General features: G+C 39.0%; 1 protein-coding gene across 12 annotated transcripts in view; it reads left to right on the top strand.

Moving 5' to 3' along the window:
* Positions 1 to 26,380, top strand: part of jakmip3 (Janus kinase and microtubule interacting protein 3) — a 347,134-nt gene that overhangs the window by 219,675 nt on the left and 101,079 nt on the right. For 7 of the 12 annotated variants that reach the window (XM_073027549.1, XM_073027547.1, XM_073027541.1 and 4 more), the window contains 10 exons: positions 8,230 to 8,361; positions 11,361 to 11,396; positions 14,103 to 14,162; positions 16,587 to 16,715; positions 18,452 to 18,580; positions 19,409 to 19,492; positions 24,215 to 24,277; positions 24,431 to 24,529; positions 25,104 to 25,202; positions 25,330 to 25,389. In XM_073027549.1, coding sequence (XP_072883650.1) covers positions 8,230 to 8,361; positions 11,361 to 11,396; positions 14,103 to 14,162; positions 16,587 to 16,715; positions 18,452 to 18,580; positions 19,409 to 19,492; positions 24,215 to 24,277; positions 24,431 to 24,529; positions 25,104 to 25,202; positions 25,330 to 25,389 — 891 coding nt within the window. The remainder of the gene's footprint in view (positions 1 to 8,229; positions 8,362 to 11,360; positions 11,397 to 14,102; positions 14,163 to 16,586; positions 16,716 to 18,451; positions 18,581 to 19,408; positions 19,493 to 24,214; positions 24,278 to 24,430; positions 24,530 to 25,103; positions 25,203 to 25,329; positions 25,390 to 26,380) is intronic. The other 5 variants (XM_073027548.1, XM_073027552.1, XM_073027551.1 and 2 more) reach the window with 2 other exon arrangements.

The raw sequence follows: 26,380 nt of genomic DNA, 5'->3' as shown, positions 1-26,380 counted from the left end.
TGGAGACAAGAAAGCGAGCAAGAAAAACTGACAGATTCAAGAGCACAGGACCTTGCCGCTGAAGGCACGATCAATAATGGTGGAGCAAATAGATTCACAGGCAGCCGGTGGTGTAGTGGTATCAGCACTGGACTTTGACGCCAGTGGTCCTGGGTTGAATCAGGCTGGCTCCCTGCACGCTTTGTGAAAAATAGACAAAACACAAGGTAGCAGCCCGAAGTGGCACAACGGGAAACAATTGGGAGAGGAATAACAACAAATAAATTCACAGATATTCAAGAGACCACGTTCAGAAACCATTGAAATCTCTGAGGATTTTAGTACTGGAAGAGGTTACATTACTAAGGTCCGATGAGATCACAGAGATTTCTGAAAATAGAAATGTCTAACTCAGGGCAATTCTGAACATAGAGTGTCAGGGTTAGCCAGCACAAATGTGGCAAATGAATTTTGAGAAACTAGGACATGGCAATAGAATTTGTATGATCTAAAATTTATGTAGCGTTAACAAAACAGGACGGCATTGGAGAAACCAAGACTGGAGACTCCAAAGTCATGGATGACGATTTCAAAAGCAAATGATCTAAGAGAAGTCAAGTAATGTTGCAGAAGGGAGAATATCTTGGAGTTATCAAGATAATAGATCCTTAGATAATCTCAGCATTAAACATGGCCAGTGTTATGGTTCATATTGGCAAGATGTGAGCTTGAGGAAGCGGCTCAGTAACAAGTAATGTGACTGGGACCAAAACTGATCATCCATTGGTTAGATATAAAAAACTGTTTATTGAGTACTGGATGTAATTCTTAGTCTGAGGTAACACCAGAGCTTCACTTTCCAGACTATTCTGAAAAGCCTCATTAAGCAAGCAGTAAGAATTCATTAAATAGCTGCTTTTCTTGAAGATATGAGATCTGCTTTGAGTGAACAAGGTTTCAGATTCTAATTAAGTTGCTTTTAAATCTTCAGAGGCTGGTTTGATTGCTAAGCAAACATTTGATTTCAGCAAAAAAAAAGGCACTTTCTGGGCATCAGTGCTCCAGAAAAGTATAGGGCAGAGAAGCATCTTTGGTAACAACAGGTTTTTTTTAATGTTACAATTACCAGCTAGATTATTATGTGAGTCTTTATGCCGAGTTTTGACCTGAAACATCAAGGATTGTTTCTCCACACAGATGCTGCCTGACCCATTAAGTCCCTTCAGTAGATTGTTTATTGCTGCAGTGCTGTAGTAATATTATGTATTCCGCTGTACTGCTGCCATTAAAAAATTCATGACATATGTGGGCGATGGTAAATCTGATTCCTACATCCACCTTAAATTTACATGTGTATTTGACCACAGACATATATTTACAAGCTATTCCTTAAATTCATAGATGCTGCCTGACTTGCTGGGCTCCTCCAGCACCTTGTGTATATTTCTTTAGATTTCCAACATCTGCAGTACCTCTTGGGTCTTTGATTATTAATAGCAGTTTTGTGAAATTCACTTGTCATATTCATGCATGAATTTGGTTTTACAAATTTTCATATATTTTTCACAAGAGGAATTCATCTCATTAAATTGGTTCATTGAAAACTGTCTGGGATAAAAGCCAAGTAAAATCTCCATGGAAAACACTTTGGAATGACACAAGCAAGCCATTAGTGCAAAATGAAATTCTCATCAAAGCCATCTAAATTCCTGGAGAAGGTAGAATTGAGAAATATCCATGAAATGCATTATTGCTAATTTTAACAATGTGGATCAGATTGTAAAAACTACCCAGGTAAGAAGATGTTGTAAATTGTGAAGTATTCTATAATTCTATTTAATGAATAGCACAGGTTTATATAAAATATATGACACAGAAAAAGACCTTTCAAACCACCCAGTATGTTATCCTCTTCGGCTCCTCTCAGGCCTCTGCCCATCTTCTTAATTTGAATTTGTATCCCAACCCTCAATTTCCTTTTCCTTCTTGTGCTTGTCTGATCTTCTTTTGAGTTATTACTAAATTTTTTATAACCACTCTGTAACAGCAATTTCCACATTCTTACCACTCCTTCAGTTAAGAAGTTGCTTCTGAATTCACTATTGCATTTCTTGGTAAATGCCTTATATCCTTAGCTTTAAGCCACATTCTTTCCTATTAATGGAATCATTTTCTCTATATCCACCCTTTCAAGTCCTTTCCTTAAGGAAATCTGTTAGTCATAGAGTCTTGGAGCTGTACAGCAGAGAAACAGGCTCTTTGCCCATCTAATCCATGCTGAACTATTATTCTGCATCTATTATTACTGTCTATTATTCCCATTGACCTGCACCTGGAATAGAGACCTCCATACTCCTCCCATCCATGTATCTATCCAAATGTCTGTCAAGTGTTGAAATTGAACCCACAACCACCACTTCCGCTGGCAACTTGTCCCACACTCTCACCATCTCATGTTCTCCTTAAATATTTCACCTTTCACTCTTAACCCATGTCTTTTAGTTCTAATCTCACCCAACCTCAGTAGAAAAAGCCTGCTTGCATTTACTCTATCTATACCCCTCATAATTTTGTGTACCTCTGTCAAATCTCCCCTTATTCTCCTAAACTCTGAGGTATAAAATGCCAACCTATTCACCCTTTCCCTCGAACTCAGATTCTCAAGTCTCAGCAACTTCGTTGTAAATTTTCTTTGTACTCCTTTGATCTTATTAATATCTTTCCTGTAGGTAGGTGACCAGAACTAAACACAATATTCCAAATTTGGCCTCACCATCATCTTATAAAACTTCAACATAATATCTCAACTCTTGTATTCAATAATTTGATTTGTGAAGGCCAGTGTGTCAAAAGCTCTCTTTACAACTCTCTTTACTTATGATGCCACTTTCAAAGAATTATGGATCTCTATTCCCTGATCCTTCAGTTCTACCACACCCTTCAGTGCCCTACTGTGTAAGTCACACCCTGGTTTGGCCTCCCAAAATACATATCACACTTATGTGCATTAAATTTAATCTTCCACTTTATAGCCCCATTTTCCAGCCAATCTGAAACCCGCTGCAAGCTTTCTTAGCCTTCTTTGATCCCTACTATGCCTCCAATCTTAGTGTCATCTGAAAATTTTAGTTTACCACAATATCATCCAGATCATTGTTATAGATGAAAAACAAAGTGGACCCAGCACTGATCTCTATGGCATATCACTAGTCACAGGCCTCGAGTCAAAGAGGCAACCATCTGTTACCACCTCTGGCTTCTCCCATGAAGCCAGTCTGGAATCCAATTTACTAACCCATCCTGAATGCCAAGCGACTGAACCTTCTTGACCCACCTCCCATGCGAAAACTTGTCAAGGACCTTAATAAAGTCTGTATAGACAACATCCACTACCTTGGCTTTGGTTACACTCATCCTTTTACCTCAAGAATAAGGAGCCACAGTCTGTCCATCCTTTCCAGACATACAGTCAGCCCTCCTTTTCTGCGAGTTTCCGCATGCGCAAATTCAACCAACCATGAATCGAGAAAACCCAGAAGTGCTCTTCCAGCACTCGTTGCTCGAGCATTGTTTGCTTCGCGTCTCATTCGTTCGTTACTTTAGTCCTGTGAAAAAATGCCTCCTAAAAAGCAATTACATGGTCAAAGCAATTCTTCAAAGGCTAAGAGGGAGTGTAAAGTGCTATCTCTCACCGAGAAAGTAGAAATATTAGATCTTTTGAAAAATGGCATGTCGCTTTCCGAAGTGGGCCGTAAGGTTGGTAAGAACGAATCGAGCATTCGCACAATAAAGCAGAAAGAAGCTGAAATCCGTGGAAGTGTTAGTGCTGCCCCTACAACGGCAAAAATGGTGTCTCTGGTTCATGATAAAGTGCTTGCGAAGACTGAGACAGCATTAAGTGTGTGGCTAGAGGACACATCACAGAAGCATATCCCTGTTGATGGCCAAATTATACGTGAAAAAGCTCTTAGTCTCTATGAGCACTACTGTGATGGGGTTGATGAGAACGAGAGAAAAGTGCTTAAGGCTAGTAAGGGGTGGCTGGCTGGCTATGTAAAGCGCTACAGCCTCAAGCACGTAAAGATCATGGGAGAATCGGCGTCTCGTTTGTTTGCTGCTTGTGTTGTGAGTGAGAGGAACACATACAGTTTTGTTTTCTTGTCAATGTTCCCTGAACAAGACAGTGTAACAACTATTTACATAGCATTTCCATTGCATTAGGTATTATAAGTAATCTAGAGATGATTAAAAAGTATACGGGAGGATGTGCATAGGTTATATGCAAATACTACACCATTTTATATAAGGGACTTGAGCATCTGTGTATTTTGGTAAACGCGGGAAGTCCCAGAACCAATCCCTTGTGGATAAGGAGGGCCGACTGTATTTTTTGTATGTCATCTCTGCACTCCAACTACAGATTCACAGATAACACCAGATAAAATCTCAGATTGCAACAAGGAGACACACAGGAGTGAGATAGATCAATTGGTTGAGTGGTGTCACTGTAAGAATGCCACACTCAACATCAGCAAGACCAAGAAATTGTTTGTAGACTTGAGGAAGGGGAAGCCAAGAGAACATGCACGAAAACTCACTGAGTGGTAGAACAGGTAACACCTTGGCTCAACATGTTGATGTATCTGAATGATCTATCCTTGGCTCAACACATCGATGCATTTGGAGGATCGATCCTGAGCTCAACACATTGATGCAGTCATGAAGAAGACATGAAATGGCTCAGCTTCATTGGGTGTTTGAGGAGTTTGGTGGGGTTACCAAAGGCGCCTGCAAATTTCTATAATTGTACAGTGTACATTCTGACTGGTGTGAAGGCTGCAATGAAGTAGAGGGTTGTAGACCTGGCCAGCATCATCATAGATACAGCCCTCCCTTCCATCGAGGTACCTCAAAGACGGCAGCATCCATCATTAAGAATCCTCACCATCCTTTACATGAGTACAAGAGCCTGAAGATTTCTGAAACATCCATGAACTCAAGAATAGGAGCTTTTCATTCCTTTTTTCACATTAATTATTTATTCCCTTTTTCACATTATTTATTTGCTTTATAATTTACAGTAATTTTATGTCTTTGCACTATACAGCTGCCGCAAAAACGAATTTAATGTCAGCCTATTCTGATTCTGATTCTATTCTGTTCATAGTACATGGCAATCAGAAGTGTAGGCAGCATTCCAAGTATAATGCGAAAATAGTTCAACATTTTGTTGAGTATACTTGTCCGTTGTTAACTACTTCCTCTAAAAATAAATCCAAGTACTTGATCTGCTATCTTTATGGCCTTGCAAACTTATATATCAACAGCCAATCTTTATCTCAAACTTGGGTCTTCTTACCAAAGCATAGTATCTCACTGTTAACAGTGAAGAAACGTAATTTCTAATTATTTGCCTGCTATCATTCATTGCAGTGCTTTTCAAACCCCCCCCCCCCACCCATTTGCTATGTTATATCATTTGGAAATTCAGAAATCACCATTTTAATTCTGAAGTCTGACTCAGTGGTTTTAGCAGATACATTGAGCTGCTAAAATTTACCATTCCTGCCATCTCTCTGATGTTACCTTTAGAATTAATTTGTTAATCTATTAATTATGCTATTTCTATCCCAATATTTATTTTTTCTTTGATCTGTTTTACTATTGTGTTTTGTGCTTTTGATCATTACCTTTGCCTTCCTAATTGTTTTTGTGACTTCTCTCTTATCAGTCATTTATGTGCTTAATGTATTATTGTTTCCTTACCCTCAATTTTTCCCTTGTACCTTTTGCCATTAAAATTTCTTGAACATGTTATCTAGTAAGTTCTTTGTTCTAAACAGAATGGCTTTTCCTGCACTCTCTTAGTATTGTTTTAAACATTTCCCATTAAGGTTCTACAACATTGTTTGTCAATATTGTCAACCATTTTATCTTCTCAAGTTCTATTTTCAGACCTTCTTAAATAACTTTTTTCCAAACTATTAACTAAGTTTTCATTGCCCTTTTGTTTTTTCTTGATTATCTTCATTTAATAATATACTGACCATGATAAAATATGCCTTTAATGTTATATCTTATCTTTCTTTGTTCATTCTCCCTTACAGTACAAATCCTTTGTTGGGTGTTTTACGCAGTGGATTAGAAAGGAATATTGTGTATATTGTAAGGACTCCATTCACTATCATCTGTAGTAACCCTTTGATCTAATTAATATTGATGTTTTGACTATATACTTTTAGGTGGGATGTGGGATATGCCTAATGGTGAGATTTTTTTTCTTGTTTTTCTTTACCTTGTTTTCTTCACAACTATATCCCTTTCTCTCCTACCATTATTCTCTCCCTAATTATATTGCTATTCCCTTCAGGCCATTAGATTTCTGAACACCCTGCCACATGCATTTGAAGTGTCATCGGTTAATCTGTTCTGTACCTGACAATATTTAATTTATGCACTTTACTTTATTTATGCATAATTCATCTGTAGATTTTATCCTAAATTACCATGTGTTATGTGAACTACTGTGCACCCTGGTTCAGAGAAGCATTGTCTCATTTGACAGTATACATGTATATAGTTAAATGACAATAAACTTGACTTGGCTTGACTTCTCTTCCTCCCTCTGCATCTTTTAAATATGTTAAACCCTGCAATATTTCATTCCTAGGTCTGATTTCTTTGTAATTCCTGCTTGGTTAGTCCTGATGAAGGGTCTCAGCATGAAACTTCGATTGTTTATTCCTCTTCATTGATGCTGGTTGACTTGCTGAATCCCTGCAGTATTTTGTATGTGCTACTGTGGATTTCCAGCATCTGAAAAATCTTTAGTACTTATCCCTGCTTGCTCAGGCTTCTCCCATTCCATGGTTTCTCTGTCTCCTCTACTTTCTTATGCATACCATACGTATTGCTGAACAGACAGTTTCACTAATCTTAAATAAGATTTTGTACACCTTAATGCTTAACCATCTTGTTCAACTCTGAAACCACACCTCTATTCGATCCCTTCCTAAATACACTATTTCCTCGCTTTATGAAAAAGAAAAAAATACAAGTAGATCCCGAACTCGCAGCTCTCGTTTTCTTTTCCAATAAGATTAATGGACTGAGAATCATAGGCTTGGATTCCACAATTTAACAATACACTCCTCCTCCTGAGAGCACTGAACTCTGGTGGAAATGGCATTTCATCGGACATCTGTTTCAGCCGAAGTGATTGATTAACTTGAAACCACAGCACCTTGTCCATAACTCAGCCCATTTTGGCACTGAATGAAAAAAGTAGCTCAATCTTTGAAGACAACGGAAGGACAAAGTGTGGTTCATCATGTGCATTTGGAGATGCTCATTTGAATCTGATTGACATATGTAGAGAAAAATTCTTCAGTGCATAGCATCATTATAGATACATTCTGAAAGAGTTTTACATGTTCACTGTAGAGCAAATAATACCTATTGCTTAGATAACAAAACATTAAATCTACAACTCAACTGATAAGAGTTAGCTTGATGCTAATATCAGGTGGAAGTGTTCAGATTTTCTGTAATGATATCCTATCACCACATATAGCCCATTCTCTTCCTCCATCAAGTTAAATGCACAAAAAATTGTCAATGGTATATCCCCAAACTTTAATTTCATAAAATACTCAATTGTCATTTGCCTGTATACGTTGATTTGTATTTTGAAGTTTATTTGTCGCTAATATTTGGAACTTAAAGCATTGCTTAAATACTGTGGTTGTTTCAATGCTTACTTACTGAGTCTTGAAATAGTACTTGTTTATTTTCAAAGAGCATTTTTGCTTCGGTTGATATGTTCAGAATCTGCACATATCTACAGTTCATTTCGAGCTACAGAGATAGGTGGGGATTGGAAAGTATCAACATTTCAAGGATAGCCCCCCAGCACGCAAAGCAGTCAATGTGTTCATTATTGCTTCACTTGTTTCTGAACCTGTGTAAATGTGATAAAATTTTTATCTGTACTTTCCTCCGTTGCTGTGCTGTACAGATTCACTCTTGAAAAATGAATAATTTTAAGAACACTCTGCCTTTTGGATGACATCTCTCAGCATTTTCAGCTTATTCTGTAATCTTTGGGCTCAGAATTATGATTTAACATTCTTCGAAGTAGGGTAAATGCCATGCCAAATAGATTGAAAAAATGGAGAATGGTTCACTTTTATTGCTTTTTTCCCCTGGTGCATTTGAAATCTCAGACTTACTTTATCATTCTCCATGCAGAAAGAGAGAGTGGGGACCATACGCCGGCCAAGCTCCCTGAATGACCTAGATCAGAGTCATGAAGAGAAAGAAATTGAATTTCTTCGGATACAAGTTATTGAACAGCAAAATGTTATTGATGATCTCAGCAAGGTAACATTTTATTTACTTACAAAACAACAAACATATTCTTTAAAGATTCAGTTTTCTATTTTCTTTGTTAGATGCATATTTTTCAAAAAGTAATAAATTGCCAGTTGCTTTGCCCATTCTGTATAAATACAGAACAAGTAGCTTGAACCATTCAGCAAAACCCTAATCACAACAGTTTAGCAACACTCTGATCACTTTGATTAACTTGCGGTAAAATGGAATTTTGTTCTGATTGTTTTCTCCTAAAATTTGTGTATGATGTATCGTAAATGTATGTTTTTTTGTGAATGCTGCATCTATAATGTGTTATGTTATGTGCTGCAAGTAAGTTTTCCTTGCACCTTGCATTCATGTACCTTTGGCTTTGACACATAACCTGCTATGCATTATTCATAGCAGCAGCCCACTGTCTCTCATTTGCTGGGATACTTTTTAATTTAAGCATTCCTAGGGATCTTAAATGGTTTTTGAATTTTATTTTGTACAAGGCATCAAACACTTCTGATTAAGTAAGATGTTTAGCAGTGGGTCATTCAAACCCAGGATGTTCTCAGATTTAGATAGGATCTATTGTAGTGTTACCTATCTCAAGCAGAACAAATATTGATTATACTGCAAAGTTCCGAATCCAGAAGCAAAGTACATTGACTGATTGAAATCCCATTATCCCATTCTTGGTGTTTGACAGAAGGGAAGAAACAATCAGTTACTACACAATAACTTTCACTGGAAGTGGTACATGTATGGATGTAGAAAGGGATAAAATCTGGCCCAATTATGATGTTACTCCACATCACCAAATAGTATGTCTGTTTGTTCTTATGTATATCATTATGGACCCCAAAACTCCTACTCTTCCAAGGGCCAAGAATATGTGGCTTCTACTCTCATTCCCTGGGTTCCCACGTTTCATGGAGATCACTGAGCCTGCACCGGTGGAGCAGTAGGTGAATGACAGGGAAGTTAATAGATTGTTTTGGGGGTGCTCCATCATTTGAATTTAGCCTTTGTGTGCTCCCATAGAGCCCCAATGTGGTCAGTGACTTACCAATGCCCCTGAACACTCACAGAGGATGTGACAATATTTTTCAGAGAAGGTTTAAATATCCTTGAAAGCTTTTCTGTGACCTTCTTGTTCTAATGGAATGGAGTACCCTTGCAAATAGTGTGACCCACCCATCAGAACAGACTGAGTCTATTGTGGAGATGGTCTTGGAGAATGTTGGCTTACCCTTGCAATGGATTTGGAGCAATACACACAAAATACTGGAGGAACTCAGCAAGTCAGGCAGCATCAATGAAGAAGCCAAGACCCTTCATCAGAACTGAAAAGGACAGAAGCAGGATCTAGAATAAGAAGGTGTGGGGAGGAGAATAAGGAATGAGTACAAGCTGGCAGGTGATAGATGTGACCAGATGAGGGTGTAGTGGGCGTGTGGGGGAGGGGAAGTAAAAAGCTGGGAAGCAATAGATGGAAGAGGTAAAGGATGAGAAGATGGAATCTAATAGGAGAGGACAGAGAACTGGGGAAGAAGGAGGAGGGGCACCAGAGGGAAGTGGTGGACTAGTGTGGAGAACAGAAGAGGTGAGACAGTAACTGGAATAGGAATGAGAAAAGAAAGGAAGGAAGCGGAAAGATATCTCTAGAAGTTAGAAGAAACATTGTTCGTGCCATCAGGTTGTAGGCTACTTTGACGGAATATGATGTGTTATTCCTCCATTCCAAGATTGGCCTCTTCAAGGCAGTAGAGGAGGCCATGGGCAGACATGTCAGAATTGGAATGGGAAGTCAAATTGAAATGGGTAGTCACCAGGAGATGCTGTTTAAGCAACATTCTCTCAAAAAGCTGGAGGAACCCAGCAGGTCAGGCAGCATCTATGGAAATGAATAAACAGTCAACGCTTCAGGCTAAGACCTTTCTTCAGGACTGGAAAGGAAGAGGGGAATTGATAGCATAAAAAGGTGCAGGGTAGAGGTAGGAAGATAGTTAGAAGGTGATAGTTGAAGCTAAGTGGGTAGGAGAAGTAAAGGGCTGGAGAGGAATGAATCTGATAGGAAAGGAGAGACCATAGGAGAAAGGGTAGGAGGAGGGTACCCAGGAGGTGGTGAAAGGCAGGTGAGAAGAGGAAGAGGCCAGAGTGGAAATAGAAGGGGGGAGGGGGGTAGAAAAAAATTATTCTTACCAGAAGGAGAAACCGATACTCAAGCCACCAGGTTGGAGGCTACCCAAACAGAATATAAGGTGTTACTCCTCCACCCTGAGGGTGGCAGGTACTCGAATAGGAAGTGAATAGAGGGATATAGGCCAAATGCAGGATAATGGAATTATCATCACTCCAGTTGGTATGAATGAGTCAGGCCTGGTTTTATGACTCTAATATTGCCATTCTTCATATTTACATTTCAAAAATGAATGAGTTTTCAGGAAGTGTGTTCTGATACAAGTTTACTCAAGAGATTACCCAACAAAATGAAATAGCTTCTCCTTAAATAAACACTCATACCATCAAAGGTAAAATGTATCAAATTGCACATGTTTTACCTTGTAATATCCTAAGTCACTTCTTTAATGCAATTCACAACCTTCCCCATATGTCCTTGGATTGGCTAAACATATTTGTCAGTCAATATTCAAGGTAATATATCTTTCATATGGAAGTTTTGTAACAACACTATCATCAAGAAGTACTGACCCGATACATGCACAAGGTAAATTATGACTTATTGTTTATCAACTTTTGCTGCACACATGAAATATATTAAAAGTTGTCACTTGCAAATGAATACTTAGTTGTTCCAAAAGGAAAAAAGTTTAAGAATGAAAGCTGTAAAAATATCTTTCTCCTCTCACTTGGACCCATCTATCGCCTGCCAGCTCTCGCTCCATCCGTTCCTACCCCATCCTTTTATACTAGTTAGGTTCCCCTAACTTGCCAACCTCAGCTTAACTCTCGATGGCATTTTTTTGATTCTGACCTGCGACCTTTATTTTTGTCAGGCATTGGAGACGGCCGGCTACGTCAAGAGCGTCATAGTAAGTAGCACAAATCACAATTTTTAGCTTGAATAGCTAATTGCACAATGACATTGATGTATAGACATGGGAAAGTGTTGGGACCAAGAGTGCATTCAGTACCACAGGTCTCCATTCCAGTAACATATTAAAGGTGTATGCATTTTAAGAAGCTTGGGACATACATTCGCAATTCCTATGCACACACTGAATTTTTGACTGAAAAATTTACTTTTCTGACCATGCTGCTATCTCAGTAGACAGGAATTATTATTAAAGGAGTGAGTAGAGCATCAGGTCCTGCCTACTCATTGACTCACTCTTCCAGCAAGACAAATGTGGCATAACTGGGTAGGTTTATTTCCAATAGGAAAACAAATGTCAAAGAGTATCATTTACTTCAGAACTTCGACAGATGAAAGATGTGCCACAGGGTTATCAGACAAGCAGAAATGCTCCAGGAGTCGGGAAATTTGGACAAGAAAATAACAATGTAGCTGAATTGTTCACCAGATGGTTAAACACTGAAATAAAACCCAAGCTGAATGGGTTCTAAGCATTTTCCGAAGATGGAGATAGAACAGCTTGACTGTCCTCAGTATTGGCACTAAAACCAAGTTGCCTCAGATTTGAGAATAGAGAATCACATGAGTTGTTCAGGATTATAAAAATTTTAAATAAATTTGATATATTAAGTCAGCTAGCAATATTTCAAAATAAAGATTTGAGTCATCATCAGGCACAAAATGGCTTGACATACACTCAAAAGATTTGGTTTCAATAAAGGAACTGGTTTAAAACCTTCAACTTTAAACTATTTGCCTCTTTTCCTTTATTTTTTTTTTGCCATTATTATTTCTTTATTTTTTTGTGGCACATTTACACTAGCTTTGATAGGCTTCTAATATTATGGAATAAATCCCAAATATTTATCTTAATAATAACTTCTGATCTGTAGTTCAAAATCAAAATCAAAATCAAAATCTTTATCAGTAAGTGAAAACTCATAATTCATATTTCCATATGGTATAGGAAACTTTTCAGTCCTTCTAATCTATGTTGTCTCTCTGAGTAATCATATCAACCTCACTCACCAATATATTAAAATATAATCCATTTTCTTTTAGATTCTCTTTTATACTTTACTGCTTTCCCAGCTGCACATGTACTCCAGGGGCAATTTACCCCAATTAACCTGACAACAAGTATGTCTTTGGAGACACAAGGGAGACTGCAGATGCTGGGAATCTGGTGCAGACAAAAATGCTGGAGGGTCTCAGCAGGTCAGGCAGTATCTATGACGGGAAGTCGACAGTCAATATTTGAGACCTTTCATCGAGACAGGAATGAAAGAGGGGAGAAGTCAATCTAAATGGGTGGAATGGGAGGGACTGGAGCAAGTGCTGGAAGGTGACGGGGAAAGATAGGCAGGCGAGGGAAGAGTGAATCGGAATGATGTAAGCAACTGGGAGGTGATAAAGGGCTGAAGAAGATGGACAGGACAGTGGACCAGGGAATAAAAGGAAGGTGGTGAAATGGGGGATTTGGAGGGAGGAATCTGTGGATGATGGGCAGATCGACTGGGTAGGGCAGGGGAGGGGAAAGAGAAGAGGTATGCAAGCTAGTAGGGAAGGAGGGCAGAGGGGAGCAGGTTAACAGAAGTTGGAGAAATCAATTTTCATGCCATCAGGTTGGAGACTACTGAGATGGAATACGAGGTCACGTTCCTCTCATTTGCATCTGGCCTCAACCTGGCAGAAGAGGAGGCCATGGACAGACACGTCAGTCAGCAAATGGGAGGTGGAATTAAATTGGCTGGCCACTGGGATATCCTGGCTGGTATGACAGGCAGACTGAAGTGATCCCCCAGTTTGTGTTGGGTCTCACCAATGCAGAAGAGGCCCTATCAGGAGCAACGGATCCAATAAATGAGCCCCAAACAGATTCACAGATGAAGTGCTACCTCACATGGATGGACTGTTTAGGACCCTAAATTGTGGTGAGAAAGGGGTATCTACCAGTGGCCACCCATTTCAATTTCACTTCCTTTGCTGGCATGATAAGGCCAAGCACAGGTTGGAGGAGCAACACCTCGTATTCCATCAGTAATATCTCCAATCTGATGGCATGGACATTGAATTCTCTACCTACCAATAACCACTTCTCTCCAACCCCCCCTTCCCCATTCCTTGTTTTCCTTCTTTCTGATGGCCCTCTCACCTCTTCTTTCCCCCTCTCCTGCTCTCATGACTTGCCCATCACCTCCCTCCAGTTTCCCACCTCCTTCCTTTTATTCCATAGTCCACTGTCCTCTCTTATTGGATTCCTTCTATTCAGCTCTTTACCTCTTTCACCCACCACCTCCCAGCTTCTCACATCATTCCCTTTTATCTCTCCTCCCCCACCTGCCTACTTTCTCCCTCATCAGACATCACCTATCAATTGCTAGTTTGTACTTCTCCCTCTTCCCCAACCTTCTTATTCTGGCCTCTCCCTCCTTTCTTTTCAGTCCCAATCATAGGTCTCAGTCTGAACTGTTGACTGTTTTTTTTCCTCCATAGATACTGCTTGACCTGCTGAGATCCTCTAGCATTTTGTGTGCATTACTTATGAAGTTATGCTTTTGATAAGCTGGGCATCATAGTGACTAAAACTAAATCTGCTTTACATTGTATCATATACTTTCTCACTCTTCGTTAAGGTGTGTCATTTCTTTGCTTGTAACAGGATCGGGAAAAGCTGCTGCATTACAGAAAACAAAAGAAGAAATTTGCGAAGGCGAGTAAGGTGAAAACAAAAGCTCCATTTTTGCCTTGTTCATGTTGTCGCAGAATCATAGGAATGTGCAGCTTAGAAACAGGCTCTCCTCATCCATGCCAACTCTATCTGCATTAGGCCTGTATCCCTGTACTCCTTTCCTACCCAAGTACCTGTCCAAGTGCCCTTTAAACATTGTAATATTATCTGCTCCTCTGCCTACTCTGGCAGCTTTTCTAACTGTTCACCACCCTTTATGTGAAAACTGTATGGTTCATATCTCCTTTAAGTTTTTACCATCTCACCTAAACTTGTGTCCTTTGGTTTTGGACTCCCCTGCCACGGAATAAAAAAGATTCTGAATATCTATCCTATCAGTACCTCTCATAGGCTGCATAAAATTGTATCTATTGTTTTAATAATGAAACAAACTTTTAAACAAATTCTTTTGAATTAAAGTGTATGGGATAGGAAATGAGCAGTTTTATTAAGCAGTAGTCTCTCTTCTTCACTGTAGCTGAATCTGCTGACTTTCCCAGGTTCGGGTCCTTTAAGTGTTCACGGCATACTCTTGACAAGGCTATTTCCGTGGCATCAGATACATTGCACATTGAGAAATGGACCAACTCCGTTTTTGAAATAATAACCGAATTGCAGTCAGTTCCAACACACGGTGCAACTTTTTCCAAAAAAAATAATTCCTCTCCTTCATGGAGGTTTTATAGATAGGTGTCCACCTCTTTGTAAATTCTCTTAGAGATGTTACATAACTTTCAAGAAAAATCTGTAGTTGCTACAAATCTCAAAGGCAGAACTCGCAGGAAGTACATAGCCGATTGGGCAGAACCTGCAGAGAAAGAAACAAAATCATTTCCAGTCAGTGGCCTTCTGTTGAAGAGTCTTTGATTTGAAATATTGACTTTGTTTTCTTCTTCTAGATTCACTTCCCTTGATGACATATCCCCTGCCACAATTTCTTCCCATCATTTATCTAATATCTGAATAATCTTCAGCAGCTTCAGGCCAGAGACAGAGATAACCCAGGAAAAGTGTTGGAGAGAGAGTGTTACATGTTTTCTTTAGATAGATAGATAGATAGATACTTTATTCATCCCCATGGGGAAATTCAACTTTTTTCCAATGTCCCATACACTTGTTGTAGCAAAACTAATTACATACAATACTTAACTCAGTAAAAAATATGATATGCATCTAAATCACTATCTCAAGAAGCATTAATAATAGCTTTTAAAAAGTTCTTAAGTCCTGGCAGTAGAATTGTAAAGCCTAATGGCATTGGGGAGTATTGACCTCTTCATCCTGTCTGAGGAGCATTGCATCGATAGTAACCCAGATGGGTTCTTTATCCCAGAACCCATAAAATGATCTACGCAAGAATTCAGAAAAATCTGCCTCCATAAACAAATTATAGAGTAACATTCCAGTTATATTTTGAATAACGCTGTGTAACCTGCTGATTTTCCTTATACAGAATAAATATATTTGAATGTTTTTTTCCATCCACCACTCTGGTATCTCTCCATTGTATATGTTTTTCAGTTATATATATTCTACGTTAATGTTTAACCCTGTCACTCATTACTATGCAACAGACACAGCGAGGAATATAAAGCAAACTTTATTGATGGGGTAATTATGGGGGAAATGCCCATAAAATTTCCAGCCTCAACAAAATTTTAATCTGCAATATATTGCTAATTCTTATTATGGAACAGATGGCTGTGTACTTGGAGAGATCTTTTCACTGTAGCCTGCTTTGTCATATAAATCTATGAGTGGAGATTGATATGTTCATGGCCTAAGGTAGAAGGAGTCACTTTTAGAAAACCTAGCATGTTTATTTTTCAACATAGTTCCCTCCTACATTTACACACGTAGTCCAGCAGTTGTGGAGCATACGGATCTTGGACCTCTAGAAAGTGTCCACAGATGAGTGATTGATAAGTTTGTGGCCTATGGTAGGAGATGAGTTATACAGCTCTTGTTACATGCACATGCAGGTCAACTCTTTGTAATTATGCAGAAAGTTTGAAGTTAATAACTCATCTCCCTCTACCTTAGGCCATGAACTTATCATTAAGTGTGTAAATGTAGGAGGGGACTATGTTGAAAAATAAATGTGCTAGGTTTTCTAAAATTAACTCCTTAGGCCACGAACCTATCAATTACCCCTCGTACATTGAATGATTGGAAGGTGCTTTTATCAGAGTACAAAGCTTCCAAATTTTACTGAATTACTTCCATCCGAAGATCTGATGAAGGCTTATTCAGTGGATCTCCAGAAACTTTAAAGGCAACTAAAGAGATGCCCAGTTGCCACTGTGAATATAAACCTTAAGTACAACACACCAATGTATTGAGCATAGTTTTGCTTGGTAGTGGAATACCTTTCCACATGATGCACATGTTAAGTTTTACTTATTTTATTTACAGAAGCCAGTGGTGGAAACATTTTTTGGGTATGATGAAGAAGCATCACTTGATTCTGATGGTTCATCCATTTCATACCAAACAGACAAGACAGATCGAACTCCTTGTACACCTGAAGATGATCTTGATGAGGTGACAGAAAATAGATTCTTTTCATTGACAAAAAAGGCTTTTAATGGATTATAACCAGCATTAATCAAGTACTTAAGATGAACAGCTTTATGTTCAAATAAGCTATTTGAAAGGTGCTTATTGAATTGAATAGTTTTGAACAATCATGTGATTTTTCTTCACAACTCTGATTTCTCTCATCATTTATTTTCATATTTCTGAAATGTTCAAAGAAAAAATAACTCGAAACCCCCAGTACATTTTGAATATCCTATTACTAAACGTGAATTACAAACTTAGAGAAAGTAGTAATACTGGAAATTTCAGACAGATCACCTCAATCTTCTTCTCTTCTGGTGGTTACCAGCACCCCCATAGTCCACACTCCCAACGTTACTCCCTAGACCTTTCCAACTCTGCTGCCCCACCCTCACAACTGTCTGTTTGATTTTCCAATGGCCTGCCTGAGAGCAAATATGTGTGCACAGTAGGCATTTGATGCTCGTATAAATGGTGCATACGAGCCAAAAATTAAAAGAGTGTAGCCAGGGTTTACTCACTTTGTTACCAGGATCATTCACAGCTTGTCGTGAGAGGATGCTGCCAGGTTGTAGGCCGATCACTGACAGAAATTCAAAGTGTAGTATTTAGAATTGTCCACAGTGTGGCCCTGTAGCAGTGTATTTCCCAGAGAATCGTCAATGTGTTGGTAAGGCTGAATTGTTTCCATCTGGGTTCAATAGAAATCAATGGTTTTGAGTTCTACCCTCACTCCTTTACCCTTTTCTTTTTGTCAGGTAAAGTGGGTTCAATTCCAATTCCTGCCAGACTCTCCTGTTTGGTGGTAGGATTACTTCTAATATGTGATTCTCATTCATCAGCTGGTTTTTGAATCACTGTTCATTGTCCTGTTTTCTTTGATTCCATTAGTTCTTCCCACAACGTTCTAACCTTCAACATAGTAAATTAGCGAGTGTCTGTTTTACTCAGGAGAGCCCTATAGATTAATATGCTTGTGCAATAAAAATCTTTGTTTTTGCATGCGGATATTAAGATATATCTTGACTCTATACAAAGGCATGAAAGGCAAGTTAGTGAATAGGCAACCATGCAAATAGAAATTAGGAGAGTTATTATTCCTCAATATTTTACATTATTACAAAGTTGAGATATACTCTACAGTCTGGTTTCTGATCTATGATGAAAACAATTGTGCACATTTATGGTGTTCTTATATATAAATAGTGATATATAATCAAAAATGCCAAAAGAAGTATTTTAAGCTTCCTAATTGGACAATTGCTTTTACAAATTAAATCAGGATAAGATTGAGTGATGTGCTGATAACAAACCTTTGACAATGTCATAGGGAAGGTAGTGCCTCTGATCGACATGGTAGCGTTGTAAGATGATGCATCTTTACCATGCCAGAAGCATCTTAACTCAGGCTGGTTCACTGCCTGGATTAAATTTGGTGGTGTGTAGTGTTCCTGCCCTTGATAGAAGACTCTGAATTTAACGTCTTGCATGAAATATACATGGGGAAAAGAATCAATTATCATGGTCAAGTCAGCTTTTCAGCATTTTGGAGTTCAATAGTTTTGTATTTGCTGAAAATTTAGGGCATTCTGGTTTAGAGCTTGGCCTGATTTTCCTAAATGCAATAACATAAAATTCATTGCTGAAAATGTAAGCCTGTCGTACGACTGGAATGACAGATGTAATATCTAATTGTATTCCTTGCTTGTTACGTTTAGGGAATGGCAAAAGAAGAGACTGAACTCCGCTTTCGTCAACTGACCATGGAGTATCAGGCTCTGCAGAGGGCTTATGCATTGCTACAGGAACAAGTTGGTGGGACGTTAGATGCTGAAAGGGAAGTCAAGGTAATGATTGAGATAATACAGAAATAAAGTGATGCAGATGCTGGAAATATGAAAAAAAGAGTAATTGCTAGAAATTTCCATGCACCAATAAACACTAAAACACAGAAGGGCTTACCTGCATCATTAGACTCACCTGGTTCATTGGAGACAAATCCATATCGTTTTTACTTAACTGTTTCTCTGTGTGTATTTAGCTTTGTGTTGTTATGTGTTAAATAAATAAAAGGCCACATGATATTAGATACCATTAAGGCTTGTACTGATTTGACTTTAAGCTATAGAGATGTTTTAGTATTTAGTGACATGACTAATGTGTTGAAACAACATACTTCTTCAACTCTATTGTTTTAATTTTTTTTAAATATATTTCAGAAAAAAAACTCCATTATTGCTTTAATGGATAAAAAGGTATGGATTTTGTGAGGATGAGGTGAGCAGGAACTGTGTAAAGTCCGTGGAAGCTCGAGGGGTTTTATGTGGGGAATGAGGATGGAGGAGGATAGAGCTGATTGGGAGAATGGCTACGATGTGTTGCATAAATAATGAAATATGGATGGAGAACTGATTGAGATTTGCAATTTTGGATGGGTATGAGTTCAAAATTTAACTGCATATTATAAAACAACAAGGAAAAAAGCAGTATCTGTTGTGTGACATGAGGGAGTCAGTATGATCATACTGATACGGTCATGTTACGGTTAGTGGTTAGGAGGGCTGATCTAACTCTCCAGGTGAAGCCAGCAGAGTTTGATAAAGGTACTCTATTAAAAAAAGTATCTGGAATAAACGATATTCTTAACCCCTTTCCTCGTTATTTTTTCATTCCAGACTCGTGAGCAACTGCAAGCAGAAAATCTCCGATATCAAGCTAAAATTGAAGACCTGGAAAAGGCTCTTGCACAACAAGGACAGGTAACAGATAACTGCCCGATGCGTAACATCATGAGAGATAAAAAATACTATTATATTTCCTACAATTTTGAATGGGTTGGGTCAGGGGGTGGATGTGGGGGTGTGGAATTTATTTGGTAAAAGCGATTCTCCACTAGAATTTCTGTGTAAAACCAGTGATGAGCACAAGGTTTACTGGGAAATGAATAGGAAGCAGGGGCTTGGGGCTTTGGGGCTTTAATTCAAGTTTGGGGCTTTAATTCAATAAAGACAAGCCTCAGGATCTTTCTGCAACTAGCCTAAGAAACCAGAGCGAGGTTAGAGCAGATTGAATTGAGAGAAAGTTAACATAGAACAGTACAACACAGGAAAAGGCCCTTCGGTACAAGATGTTACTGCCAACCATGATGACAAATTAAACTAAGAGGCAAACGCATCGGTACAGATTGCATAAGCACGAAAGATTCTGCAGACACTGGAAATCCAGAGGAGCACACAAAATGCTGGAGGAACTCAGCAGGTAAAGCAGCAGATACCATGGAGAGGACTAAAGAGTTGATAGTCCTGATAATGAAGACAACTCTTCATTTCTCTCCATAGATGCTGCCTGATCTACAGAGTTCTAACAGGATTTTATGAGTGTTACAGTGCATATTGGATTCTTACATTTGTTTTCCCGGAAAACTCAAAAAGACTGCAGTCACGAGAAGATATTTCTGCACGCCACACAAGATTCCGAAGCAAGTTTCAGTTGCCTTTGCCTCTTGGTTGTCCACTTTTCCCAAAATTTTCTCACTGCCAAGCAGCATCAGCAGCTAGTGGCTCAGAGAATATGGAAGTACTTTTAAAATATGGCCGATAACACCCATAAAGAACCCACCCAGTGAGGCTGTATGTGGTGTGACCTTATGCTAGCTAACAACGAGAGTCTCATCGAAGAAGCCAACAGCCAATCAGAAGGCATCTTGCAATATGAGGTACCCCAAGGTTGAAGTTCAAAGTTCAAATTTATTATCAAAGTACGTATGCCATTTGCAACCTTCTTCTTGCAGGCATCCACAAAGACACATGGTAGAATCCATGAAAATCCACAACAAAAACCAATGAACATCAAATGTGCAAATCATGCCAATAGTTAATAAAACAGTACTGTAAACAAATAATACCTAGATCATAAGCTGCAGAGTCCAAAATGTGAGTCTACAGGCTGTGGCATCATTTCATAGCTGAGGTGAGTGAAGCCAGTCCAGAAGCCTGATGCTGCAGGGCAAAAACTACCCTCAAACCCAGGCAGACAGGACGAGCTCAGGTGGGGGATTTTGGTTAACACAACGAGGCACGCTGAACCATTTTCCACTCTGCTTTAATCTTGCTCGATGCTTTAATCCAAGTGGAATAATAGAGCTGAACATGCATACATTTTACAACCTCAAGCCTCAATGCAGCGTCCACCCCAGTGATCGCCATACCTGTATCCTCGAGAGCCAAGTTCGCCGTATCCTTCAGAAGGTCATAAAATCCGGAATAATGGAGCTGAGCACAGGTACATTTTCCGCCCTCAGGCTATGACGCAGCACCCACCCCTGACGATAGCCATACCTGTAATCTGAAGAGTCAAGTTTGACGAATCCTTCGGGAGTCCTCTGTGGTGATGGTGAGCTGTTCTTTGCACAACGTTGTGGAGCAGTGAAGGGTGGACATAAATGTCACTGAAAATTAGCTGAAGGCAAGGCGTGAAAGGAGAAATGACACAAGCAACAAGAGAGGTGGTGCAGAACGCTGACCAGGAAACCCAAAAATTGCTGTCAGCCCACCCACCTAAAAGTTGGACACTTCCTTCCTCACTTCCACCAATAACAATCAATCCTGGAAACTAGATGAAAATCTGAGGCATGAAAGGCGGAATAAGATGACACAAGCTAGCTGGAAACAATCAAGCCAGCCTTGTCCATCCACCATTGTTCAATATCAATCTATGCCTCAGTATTCCAGACAAGTGAAAATGCCACTTGTAGATGGTAAGCCACAGGTTCCCAGGACCAGAAATCAACCTCTACAAATAAGATTTGTAGAGCTGTTACGATGCTTACATTCGTAAAATAAGCAAGTCCATGCTCTTACACTGTAACAGGCTTCTACGCTTCCTTCTCAGGTGATCCAGTGTGATGCAACTGCCACATATAGACAATAGGTGCAGAAGTAGACCATTCGGCCCTTCGAGCCTGCACCGCCATTTTGAGATCATGGCTGATCATCTACTATCAATACCCGGTTTCTGCCTTGTCCCCATATCCCTTGATTCCCCTATCCATAAGATACCTATCTAGCTCCTTCTTGAAAGCATCCAGAGAATTGGCCTCCACTGCCTTCTGAGGCAGTGCATTCCAGACCCCCACAACTCTCTAAGAGAAGAAGGTTTTCCTTAACTCTGTCCTAAATGACCTACCCCTTATTCTCAAACCATGCCCTCTGGTACTGGACTCTCCCAGCATCTGGAACATATTTCCTGCCTCTATCTTGTCCAATCCCTTAATAAACTTACATGTTGCAATCAGATCCCCTCTCAATCTCCTTAATTCCAGCATGTACAAGCCCAGTCTCTAACCTCTCTGCGTAAGACAGTCCTGACATCCCAGGAATTAACCTTGTGAATCTACGCTGCACTTCCTCTATAGCCAGGATGTCCTTCCTTAATCCTGGAGACCAAAACTGTACACAATACTCCAGGTGTGGTCTCACCAGGGCTCTGTACAAATGCAAGAGGATTTCCTTGCTCTTGTACTCAATTCCCTTTGTAATAAAGGCCAACATTCCATTAGCCTTCTTCACTGCCTGCTGCACTTGCTATTTCACCTTCAGTGACTGATGAACAAGGACTCCTAGATCTCTTTGTATTTCTCCCTTACCTAACTTTACACCGTTCAGATAATAATCTGCCTTCCTGTTCTTACTCCCAAAGTGGATAACCTCACACTTATTCACATTAAACGTCATCTGCCAAGTATCTGCCCACTCACCCAGCCTATCCAAGTCACCCTGAATTCTCCTAACATCCTCATCACATGTCACACTGCCACCCAGCTTAGTATCATCAGCAAACTTGCTGATGTTATTCTCTATGCCTTCATATATTGTATTTATTGATCCCTGATCCTAATGTTTGTATCTGATGGTTCTGATACAAAAGGCCACACTCGGCTGATTTTAATGCAAATTAAGTCCTACCTCCTGTGAGAAGTGTGACTCACTAATGGACTTGGAGGGCCAGTTTTACAGCAGTAAATCGATTTCTGGCAGTAAATGATTTCCGTGGAATTGTAGAACATGTGCTAAAGGAGCAAAGTTACAGTTTTAAAAATTATTTCGCTTTAGTTTACTTAAAGCGTATGTAAGTTATTTTTATGTTAGTAACCCCCAACCTCACTTCTTTCGAAAACTGCCTTTTAATTATTTACTTCAATTTGAAAGCTTTTAAGTAAGTCTGACTGATAGAGACACATTTAAAAACTTTTGAAATCAATGACAGTTTTCACAGTGTCCAACCAACTTTTCCGGTTGTCAAAGTTCGTTGAAGTTATTTCAGGGTTAACATCTGAGGCCCTGTTGCAACTGAGACACCTATAGACTTAGGAATGTAGAGGCTCTCTGCTTCTGGCCCAGTTACAGTAAATATGAGTACAGTCGGCCCTCCTTATCTGTGAGTTCTGCATGCGCGGATTCAACTAACCGCGGATCGGGAAATTCCGGAAGTTCTCTCTCCAGCACTCATTGTTTGAGCATGTACAGACTTTTTTTCTTGTCATTATTCCCTAAACAATACAGTATAACAACTATTTACATAGCACTTACATTGTATTAAGTATTATGTAATCTAGAGATGATTTAAAGTACACGGGAGGATGTGCGTAGGTTACCGCGGATCGGGATCGAAAAAAACCTGGAAGTTCTCTCTCCAGCACTCACTGTTTGAGCATGTACAGACTTTTTTTCTTGTTATTATTCCCTAAACAATACAGTATAACAAGTATTTACATAGCATTTACATTGTATTAGGTACTATAAGTAATCTAGAGATGATTTAAAGTACAGGCAGTCTTTAAGTCGGATTTGTACGTAAGTCGGAACAGGTACATCCGGTATTATTTAGTGTCAGTTAGTCAAACGTTTGTCTTAGTATATACAGATTAGGCAAACAATTTCAAACATGGGGACCAAAGCAACATGATCCCACCAATGTGTCAGAGTGAATGCCTGCAAGAAAATGAATCTCAGGGTGTTAAATGGTGACATACTGTATACAGTATGTACTTAGATAGTAGATTTATTTTGAAATTCGAACTTCAGAGTGTACCTTTCCAGAAATTTTGTCTGAAGCCTGCAAGGCAGCCTGGCATGAAATTGTTGTCTTTACCTAAAATATGAACTCAGCTGCTAATTTACCAATTAAATGGTTAGGGCATAAAATGCGATCTAATCAAAATCAGCAAACTGAGGGCAAGAAGCTTGAAAACACTTGGAATTCGGGGTTGGTGGTAAAATCAAATCTGGATCTCATTAACAGAAGTATCAAAAGTGATCATGTAGACGAGAATGAGAAGCAAAACGTTAAGGATGGAGACGTATTAGAAGATCCAAACTAGAAATAGAAGGGAAAGCAACCCACATGTTGTACTGGGATAACTGCATCTTTATATAAAGTGCTATTTATCTGCAATCATAATAAGTAGTATGATCATTATATAGGATATGAAATGGATCGAGGAGAAACAAGCACTCTGTCGTTGGAACCAAGAATTACTAGAAAAGGTATTTTCTTTGCACCGAATACAGGTACAACACCAAAATGTTCTGCCATTAACTACAGTTTCTATTTTTCTTGGAGCCTGATTTTAGTCTAAGGCATCCTCTTTGCAATATCCAGAAGTAAGATTGAAATGAATCTTGTCCACACTCTCATAGATTCGGCAAATGGAGACTGAAGAAAATCGCCTTAGGCATGAGGTACAGGACGCAAAGGACCAAAATGAGCTTTTAGAGTTTCGCATATTGGAACTTGAAGTAAGAAGAATAGAAGTATCTTTTAAGCATTTCCATTTTCTTTGCTCAAAATGAATGTACTAATGTTGAGCTATAAGAGGAAAATTTCTTTGGTTATTGCATAGTCTAATAATATTCATGAGGATATTCTCTGGTTACATATCCTGTTAAAGGAGTGGTTCCCAACCTTTTTTATGCCATGGAACCCTACAATTAACCAAGGGGTCCGTGGACCCCCAGGTTGGGAACCCCTGCTTTAAATTTCACCATGGATACCAAATCAAGGCAATCTTCACAAACTATTTAACATCATTGATACAGAGGGGACATAAAGAACATGTTTGTTTTACAAGCCTGCAGATCCCATTATAGTTACACTTCCGTTATAGTTCTTTTAAAAAGCCTCTTATCTAATGAGAGGTTATTCTGAGGACACTGCTATTTGTTAAACTGTTATCTCAAATCTATTTCTTAAGTTATTAACCTTGTTAAATATTTTTGAATATTAATTTTATTGTACTAATTGAAATGTTATAAAGTTTGAATGTAAATCATCAGATGTGCATTTTACCTCAAATAAAAATTGATCTTTCAGGAACGAGAACGGCGATCACCTGCTATCAATTTTCATCACATCCCATTTCCAGAGGAGACAAGTCCACTTCAGGTCTACTGTGAGGCAGAAGGAGTGACAGTAAGTCATCTCTGTGGCAGAATTTCTCTAACAAACATAGTTTTATTCATTTTAATTTGTCACAGATGACTATGCTAATACAATTTGTTAAATGCATTTTCTTAAATTTTTCCCCATGTTTTGACAGGACATTACAATAGCAGATCTTATGAAAAAGCTGGATATTTTAGGAGATAACGCCGTAAGTGTATGTTGCTTTTCTCATCATGGATATTTACCTTTAAATTATGCAAGCTTATAAGTGGGGAAGTGCAAGGATGAATCAAAAAACGGTTTTATCCATCCTTCTAAATTATTAGACTATACAACCTATATACATAGAGTCTTCCTCCCAGGATACATCTCCACAATGTGAACCTCACACTATAGAATGCATAGACTTAGCTAAGTGCTCTTTTCAAAGTCAGAAACTTGATAATTTTAAGGAGATACTGAAAAGTACATAAATTATTTTCAATTTCATCATGGAATTTACATTTAAAACATTTTCAAATAACTGAGATAATTATGGGCCAGTTTCTTAAACATCACACTCAATTTCCATCTGTATTGTTTTATTTTAGAGACACAGCACAGGCAGGTGCTTCCAGCCCAACATACCATGCAACCCATGTATTTAACACTAGGATAATTTACAATGACCATTTAACCTACTAACCAGTACATCCTTGGACTGTGGAACAAAACCGGAGCACCTGGAGGAAACGGGGAGAAGATACAAACTCCTTACAAATAGAATCGGAATTGAACTCTGAACCCCGGAACGCCCCAAGCTGTAACAGTGTCGCCCATGTATCAATGTGTAGCAACCTTTTTAAAATGCCAGTAGGCATGTATCTGGTGAACTTCCCAATATCCTTTATTTTGTAAGAGAGGGAAAACCAGTTGAGCAATTTGTTGGAACCAATTTTCATATTCCTAAACTGAAAACTAGATCCTACTAATTGTTCATTGAAGTTGTGAAAGCTGGTTAGAAATGTGAAAATTGCATCCTCCAAATTGTCCAGTTCTACAACAGGAAAACAAGGGTGCTAGCTTGCAGACAGAAGCTAGATATGAATGCAATTTATAGAGGCTCTCTGACCACCCTGTTTGGTTCTCTGTCTTAATATGTTTGGAGATACTGGCAAAGTTACACAACCTCATTAATCGCTGGGCCCAATCTCATGCAGACAATA

Source organism: Hemitrygon akajei, chromosome 23 (genome assembly GCF_048418815.1).
Source record: "Hemitrygon akajei chromosome 23, sHemAka1.3, whole genome shotgun sequence".
Lineage (NCBI taxonomy): Eukaryota > Metazoa > Chordata > Chondrichthyes > Myliobatiformes > Dasyatidae > Hemitrygon > Hemitrygon akajei.
Note: the sequence above shows the minus strand (reverse complement) of the source record. Positions and strands in the feature narration are given on the sequence as shown.